Here is a 15,408-nt window from a genome sequence, read left to right on the forward strand (position 1 = left end):
CACAACTATAGGATTAGTAATGGTAGGTATCTTACTGACGCCTCTCCATTACTAAGCCAGCTTAATGTCACCTTACAAAGGTGACATTAACCCCTTATTACCCCATATGCCACCACTACAGGGTAGTGGGAAGAGAGGCTAAGCGCTGGTATTGATGCTTCTTACAGATGCGCCATTTCTGGGGCGGCCGGGAGCTGGTATTTGTAGCCAGGGGGGGCAATATCCATGGTCCCTTCCTAGGCTATGAATATCAGCCCGCGGCTGTCTGCATAGCCTTTCTGGCTATAAATTATAGGGGGACCCCACGTCATTATTTTATTTTTATTTTTTTTTGGGGGGGGGGGGTCCCCCTATTTTAATAGCCAGAAAAGGCTAAATATACAGCTGCGGGCTGATATTCATAGCCTGGGAAGCTCCATGGGTAATAACCCCTTCCCAGGCTACAAACATCGGTCCCCCAGTCGCTGGCTTTCCCTCTCTGGCGCAGAAAATTGCGCGGGAGCCCACGCCATTTTTTTTTTCTTCAAATTAAACAGTAATTGCATTTAAGGTTGGGGTCACACTTGCGAGAAACTCGCACGAGTCTCTCACCTCAATACCCGGCACTGCCGCCGGCACTCGGACCGGAGGGTTCAGCTACATAGAAATACATGCAGCCGCACACTCCGGTCCCACGTGCAGGCGGCAGTGCCGAGTATTGAGGTGTGAGACTCCATGCAAGTTTCTTGCAAGTGTGACCACGGCCTAACGCAGATTTTGTGTGTATTTGTCTCTATTTAAGGCCGGGATCACACATGCGAGAAACTCGGACGAGTCTCGCATCTTAATACCCGGCACTGCCGCCTGCACTCAGGAGCAGAGCGTTCAGCTGCATAGAAATGCATGCAACCGCACGCTCCGCTCCCGAGTGACGGCAGCAGTGTCGGGTATTAAGATGCGAGACTCGTCCGAGTTTCTCGCATGTGTGATCCCGGCCTAACTCTTTATTACCATTGTATTATGATATTTATTACTAAACAGATAGATATCTATAGATAGATCTATCGTATATCGATAGATCTATCTATCTAGTTTATCTATCGATAGATAATAGATATATATTGATCGATAGATGGATCTATCGTATCTAATCTATCGATATATCTATCTATAGCTACAACTAGCTATGTATCTATCTGCGTGTGTAAAGATTATTTTTCAATGGAGATTGTAAATGAAGAGGTTGGACAAGAAATTACATCACAATTTTTTTTTTTTGTATATTTTTATTGAGCTTGCAAAAACACACACAAATCTGCATTTAAAAACACATCAAAAACGCAGGTGACCTGCCAGTGACCTCAGGTGCAGATTTGGTGCAGATTTTACCTGCGTCAAATCCTGATGCAATCCTGACCGTGGAAACATACCCTGCCGCCACACTATCAGTATTTGGTCAGTATTTTACCTCAGTATGTGTAAGCCAAAACCAGGAGTGGAACAATTAGAGGAAAAGTACAATAGAAACATATGTACCACTTCTGCATTTATTACCCACTCCTGGTTTTGGCTTACACATACTGAGGTAAAATACTGACCAAATACTGATAGTGTGACGGCAGCCTAAGGCAGTGTTCCCCCAACGCCGGGCCTCAAGAGCCACCAACAGGTCATGTTTATAGGATTTCCTTAGTATTGCACAGGTGATTGAATGCTTGCCTGTGTAGGTGATGCAATTATCACCTGGGCAATACTAAGGAAATCCTGAAAGCAAGACCTGTTGGTGGCTCTTGAGGACCGGAGTTGAGGAACACTGCCCTAAGGGATAACGTTTCTCCTTGTGGAGAGTGACATACCACCTCTACCATGCCAATGTAAGGAGACTTGTTCCCTGTGCAATAGTTAAATATACAAATTGTCTCTTCAGAGAGGAAAAAGACTAGAACTCTATAGCCTCACCTGTTGGAAGCAGCGATCCTTCAAGTCACTATCAAACTTTTAACAAGCCTTGCAATATGCCAAAACAGAATCTCAATTTGCAGACACTGAGTTATGGGGTATTGTCCATCGTCAGTGCATAGTATTAGATCTGATTTGGGTAGGTGCGAAGCTTTGGACTGAGCATAGGGAATATGCCTCCTTACATTGATGTGCGAGGGCTGGTATGTCACTCTCCACAAGGAGAAACGTTGCCCCTTAGACCTCAGTCCATAGCCTCTCGCCTAGCCAAAGCAGTTCTCATAATTTGCACTGACGAGGTGCAATACCCCAAAACACTGTGTCTGCAAACTGAGATTCCAATTTGGCTTTTATCGTAAGTCATATTGCAAGTCTCGTTAAAGGGTCGATGGTGACTTGTAGGATCGCTGTTTCCAACAGGTGGCGCTATAATTTTCTAGTCCTCTTCTTCGCTTAAGAGGCAGTTTGCAGTATAAACCTGACACATCCTTAAGTGTACAACCTCTGTATCTTCATTGTATTTTTATGAAACATGTTATTTAACTATTTCACTTTATATTGGAATATTTTCTAGAGCCATTTATATTACATGTAGTTAGCTTAAAGGCTCATTCAGATGTCTGAGATCGGACGGCAGTGCACCGACTGGCTGCTGGTCTCCTGACCCGAGTGCGACAGCTTCAGATATTTTTATGAAGCCATCAGGCTTGCGTTGGAGAGCCACGGCCAGTCTGAGCATTAGCGGTCCGATTGCCACGGACGTCTGAATGAGCCTTTAGAGTGATCCTGGCTGTCTGGCAGGAAATATTTAACCTTTAATACCATTGCAACACATAAAGGCTTTTTTGTGATATGTTTTCCAGTTGCTTGGTGAAGATAACCAAAGAAGCTTCCAGGCTCTTTATGTGGCCAATCAAATGGTTAATTTATGTGATGTCAACGACCCTGGCACCTTTGCCACTGTCCGCAAGTTGTCTGCTAAATTCTTCAGCCAAAGAAATGGTGACAGCCAGCACACTATCCATGCCATGGGGCACTGCCACATTGATTCTGGTAATTCTGACATTATGAACGTGGGCCTGTGCCCTTTTTGCCTTCCTCCTGAAAAATGGCTGTGCTTTTAATTATTAAGATTATTAAGATTATTATTTCAGTTAGCCATTAAAAGGTATCAACCACTGAGGACTCTCAATTCTAATTATTAAGACTGACATTCGACAAGTTCCATTCATTCTGTTAAGCTTCCAGATATGCTTGGTTAAAAGTCCTGTATACTGTTGAAGGTAGGTTTCTGTGTTATTCTTAGGGTATGTGCACATGTTCAGGATTTCTTGCAGAAATTTCCTGACAAAAAACGGACATTTCTGCCAGAAATCCGCATTTTTTTTTTTTTTCCGGAGGTTCCCAATGCATTAAATAGCGGGAAAACTGCGAAAAATCCGCAAAATTAATAAACATGCTGCTTTTTTTTTTACCGCGATGCGTTTTTTCCGCGAATGTGCATGTGCACAAAAATTGCAGAATGCATTAAAAATGATGGGATGCTTATGTATGCGTTTTTTTAAGCGTTTTTCCCACGGAAAACGGCCAAAAAAACTCGAAAAATCCTGTAAGTGTGCACATACCCTTAAAGGGATCCTGTCATGTCAATAAATGCCATTTATCTGCAGATATGGGGTCATTCTACAGGTAAATATTGGTAAAATCATGGCAGCCTTACAGGAAGCACGACTACCTTTAGTCTATTGCTTTCAGTCATTGGAGCGGTTACCGTCACCTCTGACTATACTGAGTGCAGCTGTGATCACTCCGCTGTGAGTGTGTGCAGAGCAGGCTGTCAATCAATATGCCGGGGAGTAATAACAATGTGCTCACTGCATAGTCAGCTGTGAGTGTAACCGCTCCTTGCACCGCCTCAATGATTGAAAGTGAGCGGCTGCTGGGAGAATATAACTTAATTTTCTCCCTGTAAACACTGTACTCTGAGGCAGGCAAGCATGAGTTTGATAATTTATCTGTAGATTTTCCCTATTTATGCAAGTAAATAGCATTTCTCTATGTGACAGGTTACCTTTTTAAAGGTTTATCATCGGTTGCTGCGATCCAAATGAGAGCGTAAACAAGTTGGATTTTCACTGTGTACTCCAATTGGAGTAATATAATATAACTTTTAATGTTTCTATTAAAACAGAACAACAAACTAGGTATAAAATGTCACAGGGCCAATTATGCATATAGTATCTCAGTACAGCCATAGTGTCAGCTAACAGTGTCTCACCATTAACTAGAGTAAGACACAGACTAAGAATTAATGCTTGCTACACTTGATACTTTTTATTATCACTGATTATTATTAGTTTCCCTATTAATACTACTAATATGGATTTGTCATTAACCCCTTTGCGACAGAGCCCTTTTTCGTGTGTTTTTTCGCTCTTTCTTCCCAGAGCCGTGACAGTTGAATGGCCACCAAGGTCTCCCAATCTGACCCCCTTAGACTTATCTTTTGGGGCATCTGAAGGCAATTGTCTATGCTGTAAAGATACGAGATGTGCAGGCTTCTGAAACAATGGATACTGGAAGCCTGTGCTAGCATTTCTTCTGTGGTGTTGCTATCAGTGTGTCAAGAGTGGGAGAAGAGGGTTGCATTGGCAATCCAACACAATGAGCAGCACTTTAAACATATTTTATAAGTGGTCATAAACTTGTAAATAACTCATGAAAGAATAGTCACGTTAAAACCAAGCACACCATTGGTTTTTCTTGTGAAATTCTCAATAAGTTTGATGTGTCACATGACCCTCTTCGCATTGGAAAAAATAAAGTTTGATCCAAAATGACTGACTTCAAAATGGCCGCCATGGTCACCACCCATCTTGAAAAGGCTCCCCCCCCCCAATATACTAATGTGCCACAAACAGTAAGTTGATATCACCAACCAGTCCCATTTTATTTAGGTGTATCCATATAAATGGCCCTCCCTGTACATGAAAGCATAGCCTATATATACATTTGTAACCCTTTCTACTCCGAAATAATGGTTCCAGCAAGCCAAAAATCAGATCAGATACAAATGAAAGCAAAATGAATGGCTAGTTAGTGGATCCATTATCCATAGACTTCAATGTTAAAAAAGCAGATCCAGCAGAGATCAGTTATTTGAAAGCAGACTTAAAAGTTGTCTGCACATCTTTTTTTGTCAACTGATTTCTGCTGGATCCATTCTAGTGGATCACTACTGGACATGTGAACATAGCCTTACTTCTATATATTGGGTCTCTGACTTGTTCTATGGCATTGCTTGATATACTCGAGATCAAAACAACTCTAAGATTAGAAGCGCTACTTCATTTTCTTACATGGATTACATTTATCTCCAGTGAAGAAGCCAAGAGTGCTGTTACAGGGATCGCAGAGTATATTTTATGCTTTGGATTTCTTTAGGTCTGATCTGCACTATGTATGTATCACTTTGCGGTTAACACGGCATTGCTTTTCACATCTTCTTCTAGCTTGGTTGTGGCCTTATGAGGAAACCATAAGAAAATGTGCCCGCAGTTGGGTAACTGCTGTACAGCTGATGACCAAAAACCCCAGTTTCACCTTTACATGCTCTCAGGTACACCTAGTGTCATGATTCTTTAAATCCAAACTACAAAAGTCATTCTCAAGACGCAGTCAGACGGCTGTATAACATGGACGATGATCAGAAGGCAATCCTTGGACTGGCCGGCGGCTCTCCTGACCCCAGCGTGCCAACATGTATTTCTATGCAGCTGTCGCGCTCAGCTTAGGTGACCTGCCGGCCAGTCCGTGCCCTGAGATTGGATAGTCATCCCAGTTACACGGCTGTCTGACTGCGCCCTTAGGGTATGTGCATGCGTTACTTGTTTCCTGTAGACATTTCTGTCTCTTGGCAGGAAAAATGTTACATAAAAAAACACCTTATTTTACATCATAGATATATGTAAGAATATCACATACAGTGATGCTTGAAGGTACGTGACCCCTTCAAAATTTCCCATATCTTTGCATAAATGTTACCTAAAATTACATCAGATTTTCAAACAAGTCCTAAAACAGGATTAAGAGAATGAACTAAAAAATATTAGACCCTGCCATTTTTAACGAAGAAAATTACTCAATATGATTCTGAGGTGGAGGCGGATGTGGTGGCACTTTCTATTTTTATTTCTGACTGTTGCATCTTTATTTACTATTGATTCATTACATTGCACCAAATTTCTATATCTCTGACTTTCACATTTGTATTGTAATTAACTTTGTGGATATACATTCATGCCTCTCATCATGCCTTGGTTTTCTTATCTTCATTATTTTGTTTCTCCTCCCCCTCGTCTTGTTTTCATTGCTTCTTGATCTTAATTTTAAATTTTTTTTATTGTATAGTCGTGTAACTAAAAAAAAAAAAAAATTGTTTATATACGGTAAGTTAATTTTTTTTATTATTATTTCTGATTATTATGGAGTAACACTTCTAATATTTTAATTACTTTTTTGATTTATAGGTTTTTTTCATTTATCGATGATGTATCGGAAGATAATTTTGGTGTGATATAAATAAATGCAGTGATAATTCAGATCTGTGTTCCCATTTTGTGCGGCTACTAAGGTTCTTCTTGTTTAATGCCAAATATCGTAATGTAAAAACTGTGTGATGATTGGGGGAATTTACATATCCGTATCTCTAATGTAGCCTCGCATATAGAGCAGTACACTAGGTTTACTGTGGATTATAAAATCACGTGGTTATAATTGACACTATTTATTAATATTCAATTTCACAGGCTCAGCAACTAGATTGGGTGAAAACGAGGTATCCAGGATTATATTCACAGATTAAAGAGTTTGTGAAACTTGGCCAGTTCATACCGGTTGGTGGAACATGGGTGGAAATGGTAAGGCCATACATTATCTTTAGAAAGTGTAAATCAGAATACGAAGTAATCAGACCTATGTTATTTATTCATGTTGCTTGTACAGCACCAATATATTTCCATCATGCACACTTCTTCATATTCATAGGGGGTTCCATTGGATTTATAAAATACAGGCAGAATATGTTCTAAAATAACAATTCCTTACTTAGTCAATGCCCCATTGGTCCCACAGGGATGATGTGACTTCTGCAGCCTATCGCTTACCTCAAGGATGACTTGCATTTACGGCTTGTGATCACAGAGGCCAGCGATTGACTGCATTGAATGAATTGTGTATGTGATGTCATCGCTGCAGGGACCACCAACGTTTCGGCCCTGGTGTGGCAGGGAAATGATAGTAAAAGTAAGCAAAATCAATACTATTGGGGTTCGTTCACACGAGCGTATAACACGGAGTGTTATCTGATGTTTTACCATATAGCACTTGGCCCATTATTGTAGTATAGGGCAATACCGACTAACGCTCTTTATCTCAGGCCGATTCGGCGTGAAAAAAAATTGCAGCATGCTGCAAATGCATCCGATCGGATCATGCGCACCCATACAAATATAAATAGCTTCATAGGTTTGTCTTAAATACTTATCTTCTTGAGCATGTATTTTTGGCTGAGAGAATCGCATCTTTGTGGAGCAAATCATGATGATGACCATTCTGTTGCCAATGACTGAACAATTGTTTGCTTAGCGCTATTCTAATAAACTTTCAAGCAATCTAGATTTGCAGGTGTGAACCGTAACATCATATTGGTGGATCGCTTTCAGCATGTTCTCTCAGAGAATCTCCTAATGTATACGCCACGTCTCTTATTATAGGCCTGATGTGCTCTGCAAAAGTGTCCTTCTACCATTGTCAAGCAGTAGATATTCCCTTGGATTACAGTTCTGTGTGACTTCTTCTTTTAGGATGGCAACCTTCCTAGTGGTGAGTCTATGGTGCGCCAGTTCCTACAGGGTCAGCTCTTCTTTCAAGAAGAATTTGGAAACTTGTGCTCTGAGGTGAATAGAGAAGCAAGATGATTTAAATTAATGCCTTAAAATTTATTATTTAAATAATTATTTTTCTGGTATAATTTTGTATATATTCTCATCTTTTTCCTAGTTCTGGCTACCGGACACTTTCGGATACTCTGCTCAGCTGCCGCAGTTGATGAATGGATGTGGGATCCATCGTTTCCTCACTCAGAAATTGAGTTGGAGTCTGGTTAATGCTTTTCCTGTAAGTCAGCTGGAGACCAATGTGTGCACCATGTCTCTCCATCTATTTGTTAGATAGTGGATCGTATATAGCATTGTTACAGCTCCTATTGCCTTTATACCTTAGAGGCTGCTTTCTATGGTGCTCATTAAAATGGCTGTCCTTGTAAATCATAACGAAGATGAAAGAGCTTTGTGGGGGCTCCTCTGTGAGCATTGGAGGGTTGTCCTAAGCAGAAATCCTGTAGTTGATGTTCCTGTCTTCTAATAGGACATATGGACTAGGGTAGTATAAATGGAGACAACCCTTACAAGTTGACATTTGTCTGGCATGTCATGGAGGACTTATTTAGGAGCACATGCTCCATAACCTTTTTGATATGAGATGCTCTGAGCTACCTTATACATACACTATGCATTAGCATACCGCGATTAATGAATACATGAACTCCAAGATTGTTGTAAACGTTTAAACATAAAATACTTGATTAGCGTTTTTTATATCAAAAAGAGCAAAAGCCATGCAACCACATCAAGGTGTACCTAAATATGGATGAACCCCATCATTAATGACCTACCTCATTTGAAAGGAGAAATGAAAACTAGGTATAGCTCGCAATTAAATTCTTGTCTCTGAAGGATGGGTACATAAGAATGCTACTATACAAAGGAATGAGATTGTAATGCACCTGCACTTTGGATTTGCTCGATTTAGTGTCTTTCCACCCATTCACGTAAGGTAGGCAAATGTCCGCTGCTTGTAGTCAGGCTTCTTTACACTGAATGAGCACAGCAATGATAGAAAGTGTAGTATTGCATGTGGAGATATAATCCTATGTTTGTAGACATTTCAGGGAATAATCCTTAATTTTATTTTCATTTTTTATTTCCATGCAGCATCATACGTTTCACTGGGTTGGCATTGATGGGTCAAGTGTCCTTGCTCATTTTCCTCCAGGGGACTCTTACGGGATGAAGGGTACAGTGGAAGAGGTCAATGTCTTTATTTTTATCTTGAGTTTATCAACTTATGTGTTAATGTTTACTACATTAATTTAGGACAATTGTGGTTATTTCATGTATTAAAATATGAAAAAAAAATTATCACCATGACTCCTGCTCCCATGTGAACCTCGTGGGTGACAACTTGGCTCTACTGTATACAAACATAGTCCATTGGCAGTGGAGCAGAGGTGCACTGTTATTGTTCCGTTCTACATTCTGCCTTGTCTGGCAAATCAGAAGTGTGATCATTTACTGTATGATTTTTCAGATGCTTAAAACAGTCAAGAATAACAGAGACAAGGGTCGTGTCAACTGCGGTATTGTCCTCTATGGGTATGGTGATGGTGGTGGAGGTCCAACCGAGAAGATGGTGGGAAGACTTGAGCGGATGAAAGACACAGACAGTTTGCCGAGGTCCGTGCATGTCACTAGAATTACTTGTTACAAGGTAGAATTATTAAAAAAAACAACTAAAATTGTTCTGCCGCAGCCGTATTCCAAATCTGTAGTATTGGTTTGGTGTCTTGAACTTCTTACATCATGAGATTATTATACATTTTTACAGGCCTTTGGTTGTAAGGCATATCACACAGGATTACAACTGTACATAATTAAGTGATTCAGAATTGAAAATGATAAAATCCCTTCATGTAGACGCCTGTCATGATGACATGATGGCAGATAGGTTATTTGGTTTAGACAACCCTTAGCCATATGATGTATGGGGGAAATATGGATGTTATAGAAGGGGTCCCTCACTCGGGGGTTTCCCTATTAGTTAGGGTGGAATACCCATAGAAAAAGAGCCGCACCTCTGGAGCACCAAGCTCATCTTTACACAGCCCACTGATCTCATTGTGTGTCAAATAATGTTTCATTTGGCTGCAGAAGAAAAAGAGGACGCGTGTCACAATCAGCTCCTTGTTGGGAGACCTTTGTTATACACCTGTGTTTATGGTTGTTAACCCTATTTTTTAAGTAGGTAATTATTTTGTGCACCCTTGTGCTGGTTGTTACATTTTTCTTTTGACTTATGCAAGGGTCTTGTAAAAAAAAAATACACTGGTTAGTAATGTGAAAGCTGACCTCTATCTATGTGAAAATGCTCCTCAGATGTACTAGGCATACACTATGACATCAGTTTGTGAAAGGGCTTCTCAGAAATATTAGGCATACACTATTACTATTTGTCTCTTAACCGTCTCTCTTGTTTTCACACAACAGAGTTCAGTTTTCAACCCCGGACCGGTTCTTTTCTGCTTTGGAGACGGACACTTCTCAGCTCTGCACTTGGGTTGGAGAACTCTTTCTGGAGCTGCACAATGGCACATACACTACACAGGCTCAGGTAACGGACAGATGTGTAGGACATGTGCCGAGCCTCAGATGAGGATCAGTCACTATTACAAGTATGGTCTAAACCAATTGCTATTATATTTTTAAAAGTTAAAGGGGTATTCCCATTGTCAAGATCCTATCCCAATATGTAGTAGATGTAATAATAACAATATTAGCAAATGGCTCCAATTAAGAATGTATAGTTTTCCTGATTAGCTATGTTGTTTACCTCATGTGTAGCGCATTGTTTTAGCTTGGGTATCCAGGGTTACGACCACTCATATAGTGACAGTAAGTTGCTAGTGGTTGTAACCATGGATATTTAAGCTACTGCAGTGCCCTGCACATGGGATAAGCGACCTAGCTTATCAGGAGAATTATGCTACATTTCAAAATGGAGCTATTTGGTAATATTATTATTACGCCTAATATTGGGATAGGATCTTGGAGATGGGACTACCCCTTTAACTCTTGTTAAAAATAAATTGGACATGAACTCTCTGTAGCCTTGGGCAGGAATTTATTCTAGTTCCTATATGGACTTGCACAGAATGACTGTATGAGCATACTTATTGGCTGGTAACTAATGCATCGCTTATGTATTAATACTCCATTGTGCAAACAGAAATCCAAGAATGTGGTGGATTCTTCGTGCTTGTTCTTGTATCTTGGAACTTCATTTCGAGTGGTGATCTAATTTAACCTTTAGTTTAAAAATTGTTGGCAATTGTTTTTGAGGAGTTGCATATTCTCAGTATCTATCAAAGGGGAACCTGTAGGGTTTCTTGTATTAAAAGGATAGTGCAAAATAAGTTCACTGTGGGAAACTTTTGAGTGGAGATACATGATTTTTGGGGGAGCAATGCACTGAATGAGAGAGTACATGGTAGAGGAACGCCTTTACATGTACTTGTGCCTTTTAGGATATGTGGAGCTTTTCATGCAAGTCTTCATTTGGCGCTTTTTGGGGGATGGATCATTCAGTACAATTGCAGAATTTGCTTTGTTGCAAATATTTGGGCACCATTTAGAACAAAAATGTTATGTAATAAGTTGCTATTAATGGTACTAGTGCAAATATTTGTTTTTCTTTAGATCAAGAAAGGGAACAGACAGTGTGAGCAGTTATTACATGATGTGGAGTTGCTCAGCTCAGTTATTCTGGCCCGGGACAAGAGCTTCATTTACCCAGAGGAGAAGCTTCAGCATCTCTGGAGGTGCAGATCAATTTTTCCTTTCATTCATACCTGGCATTAATTAATCACTGCTGACTGTTGGAGTTTCGTTTTTGTCCAAGGAACCTCCTGGTACAGTAGCAATATATGTAGCACTGTTTTCATGTCTTGTTCGGCACTACAAAAAAAAACACAAGCAATCCTGAAAGTAATGTACTATTACTATTATTTATTTTTAAAGCACCATTAATTACAAGATGCTATACATGACAAAAAGAGAATTAATAAGTCCATCTAATATTTATTTATTCCAGCCAATTCCTGGTATTTTCGTACATTGTTTTTGACCTGAAATACATTCTTATTTTTGTATTACATGTGTAGTGGTTATATCATGTATAGACAATATTACATAGTATCCCAATAGCGTGTGGTTTTCTCCATTCACGCAAAAGGTTATTGCTGTTGAATCAGTTCCATGATGTGCTGCCTGGCAGCTGTATCCAGTTGGTGGTTGAAGATGCTTTGAGATACTATGAAGGTAAGATCGTTTATTTCAGCCTCATAATGTTTAGGTTTTTTTGTTGGGTCACCGTTTTTAGTGAAATTAGATTCACCAATATACCTTTAATAATCTATGTCTACCAATGCTCCGCCAAGTGATTTTGTGCTTTTAATGGGGAGAGTAAGATCATCCAGGTTATTATTCAGGGGAATAAAAATATCAAGCATTTGTAATCGATCTGCCAAACCCTTTTCTCTCCCGACAGAGACCCTATATACATTTAATGCCCCTGAATTTGGCGGGTCTGGGCAATTCCAATCTGATGTGTATCAATGGCTTTACAGACCTTGAAGCTAATACTGGTTATATGTAACAGGATGAGGCTTTGGATATTTCATGACAAGTGTTATAATAATCTGATTAATGAAGTTCAGTGGAATAATTGTTATAATAATTTTCTTTCTCGCTTCATTGGGGGACACAGGTAACCATGGGTGTATGCTGTTGTCACTAGGAGGCTGACACTATGCAAATAAAGAAGTAACTCCTCCCCGGCAGTATTCACCCTCCGACAGGCACCAGGCAACTCAGTTTTTTCTTAGTGTCTGTAGGAGGCGGACCTGGATCTAACCCCAGATCCGCATTTCTTTTACAGGGATTTGTTTTGTTTATTAACCTTTTCCCTTTCTTTTTCAGATTTTTCCTTCAGGGTAACGGTGCAGTTTTCTCACCCTGTTTTCCCCACTTTGAGCGACCGAGAGAGCAGTGTGGTATCACCCACATCGCACCCTCTCTGACCCACTGGGCAGGACTTCGTCCCCTGTCACCTATTCGGGTGTTCAGGGTGACTTTCCTCGGTGGCCAGTCCTGCCCGTTTTCCCCTCCTCATACCTCTCTTCTGCGCCGGAGAGTTCGCGGCGCGGGAAGGAGGACTTTTTCCAGGACCCTCCATCTTCCATCTTCCAGGGATCTTGATGTTTCCTCATCTTCAGGTAGGGAGTCTTCAATCAACAAACCATCCCCTCCCCCCTCCACCACCTGCCCAGCAGTGATCGCCTCTTACCAGACCTCCTTTCTGATAAGGGGACCGAAGAGGGAGAGGGCCGCATTCTCTGCACCGGGACGCGCTATCGCCGCAGGAAGTGGAGCAAAATTGCTAGCATCTTTTTCCCCCTCTTTATGCAAACTTGCAGGCGCGCGCCCGCCATTTCTCCCTGTCTCTCCCGGCTTTTTCTTTCTTTTTGGCGCTTGAGCGCCCTCTTGTGGCGGCCGGCGTTATTGCGGCCGGGACGTTCAGCGTCTCCCTGTCTCAACCTGCTTTTTCTTTTTTTGGCGCTTGAGCGCCCTCTTGTGGCGGCCGGCGCTATTGCGGCCGGAAAAAAAAAAAAAAAAGACCGGATTTTCTCTGGGAACACAGGCACCTGCGGCTACCGCTGTTGCTGTCCGTCAGCAGGCTCAGCGCTACTAAGTTCTCCACCTGGCAGTATTTCTCCTTGGACAAGGTAATATCCACCTATGTCCGACCCCACCCCGGCCTTTGCCCCTTCGGCCATCCATTATGCCTGCGCTCACTGTAAGAAAAAGTGGGCCTCAGGTCAGCCTTCTCCTTTCTGCCCGTCCTGTGTTCCTCCTACCATGTCAGTGCCCCAGGAAGCTTCTAGGTCCCGGGATGAGTGCACCCCCCCTCCCCCGGAGTGGGCTGTTGCAATGTCTCAATCAGTGTCCGACCTGACTAAGGTTTCTCAGTCCCTGGTCCAGGCACTTGAACGTATCCCGCTTCTCTCTAATGCCACCAGTGCCACGAACGCTTCACACGGCGATTCGCTCGCACCTGTCCTAGACCCTCACAGAGGCAGACCGGACAAGAGAGACAGAAAACGGACCTTATCTAGATCCTCTTCCAGTTCCCTGGACGGGATTCCCCTATCTGCCCGTTCCCCCTCCTCGCAGGCGGACGTCGGGTCTGACCCTTCCTCCCAGTCGGAATCTGACTCTGATGCAGATCAGACTTCCGGAACACAGGAGATGGTTTATAGCCTTATTTCAGCTATCATTCAGACGCTTGATCTTAAGGAGGATGAAGCGAGCTCTCAGGACGTCTCCGTTGCGTTTAGACGGATTAAACGTCCCTCTAGGTTTTTCCTAATCACAGGGAGATTGACAACACTACCTCTACACACTGGGAAAACCCTGGCAAGCGTTTCCCTGGCAGGAAACGGCTTGACGTGTTATACCCTTTTCACTCCGACCTTGTCTCCAAATGGTCCGAGTCTCCTAAGGTCGACCCACCTGTGTCTAGGATATCCTCTCAGATAGTTCTGTCTATCCCGGACGCGGCTTCCCTTAAGGACCCCACGGACAGACAGATCGAGGCACTAGCAAAATCGGCATTTGAGGCCTCCGGAGCCTCCCTTTGCCCTAGTTTCGCCTCGTCATGGGTAGCCAAGGCTGTATCAGCCTGGGCCAAGACCCTGCGCAGGGGCATTTTAGCTTTTGCTCCTGCTGAGGAACTGTCTGAATTAGCGGATCAGATTTCGCAGATTTGATGCAGCGGCCTGCTCTACCAGGGCTAACGGCAATATTGTCGCTATTCGCCGGATTCTTTGGCTAAAGGCGTGGAACGCTTCTAACCCCGCTTCTAAGAAATCGCTCACTGGTCTACCTTTCCAGGGTTCCAGACTCTTCGGCACCCAACTAGATCAAATGATTTCGGTCGCTACGGGTGGTAAGAGTACCTCTTTAACCCCAGTCCAAGCCGAAACGTCCCTTCATCAGGAGGGGCCCTCAGTCCTTTCGCCCCTTTCGGTCCTTTGCCTCTTCAGGAAATCCCACCCAGGACCGTTCCTCATCACAAGGGGACAGAAGAAAACCTTCTTTCAGGCCTCCACCGCGTTGGAGAGCCAAGAGCCACCCCGCAAAACAATCGGGATCTCGGGGCCACAGGTTTTCTAATAAATGACGCGTCGCCCCCACCTGGAACTCCTTCCAGGGTGGGAGGCCGCCGCCTTCTGTTCTCAGAAGTTTGGCTTTCAGTAGTCGACGACGCCTGGGTCAGGGAGATCGTCACGTCAGGCTACAAAATAGAATTTTCTTCGTCCCCAGGAAGACGTTTCAGGCTCTCTCGTCCTCCCACTCAGCCCTCTCATCTCTAAGGGCTTCTCCAGGCCGTCGAGTCGCTCCTCACCTCAGGAGTCGTAGTACCTGTGCCTTTTTGCGAACGGTTCTCGGGTTTTTACTCAAACCTGTTCGTGGTTCCAAAAAAGGACGGCTCTCTACGTCTGATTTTGGATCT

The 15,408-nt window shown here is 42.5% G+C and overlaps 1 protein-coding gene across 2 annotated transcripts in view; it reads left to right on the forward strand.

Annotated features, from left to right (window-relative positions):
- The window catches only part of MAN2C1 (mannosidase alpha class 2C member 1), an 80,843-nt gene that overhangs the window by 19,001 nt on the left and 46,434 nt on the right, over nt 1-15,408 (forward strand). For both annotated transcript variants that reach the window (XR_013215675.1, XM_077263963.1), the window contains exons 6-15: nt 2,802-2,991; nt 5,451-5,557; nt 6,747-6,857; nt 7,803-7,895; nt 7,999-8,115; nt 8,991-9,086; nt 9,367-9,512; nt 10,323-10,446; nt 11,532-11,653; nt 12,067-12,152. Coding sequence is in view for 1 of the 2 variants with exons in the window: in XM_077263963.1 (XP_077120078.1) it covers nt 2,802-2,991; nt 5,451-5,557; nt 6,747-6,857; nt 7,803-7,895; nt 7,999-8,115; nt 8,991-9,086; nt 9,367-9,512; nt 10,323-10,446; nt 11,532-11,653; nt 12,067-12,152 (1,192 nt within the window). In the remaining variant the exon portion in view is untranslated. The remainder of the gene's footprint in view (nt 1-2,801; nt 2,992-5,450; nt 5,558-6,746; nt 6,858-7,802; nt 7,896-7,998; nt 8,116-8,990; nt 9,087-9,366; nt 9,513-10,322; nt 10,447-11,531; nt 11,654-12,066; nt 12,153-15,408) is intronic.

The sequence above is a fragment of the Ranitomeya variabilis genome, chromosome 5 (genome assembly GCF_051348905.1).
Source record: "Ranitomeya variabilis isolate aRanVar5 chromosome 5, aRanVar5.hap1, whole genome shotgun sequence".
NCBI lineage: Eukaryota > Metazoa > Chordata > Amphibia > Anura > Dendrobatidae > Ranitomeya > Ranitomeya variabilis.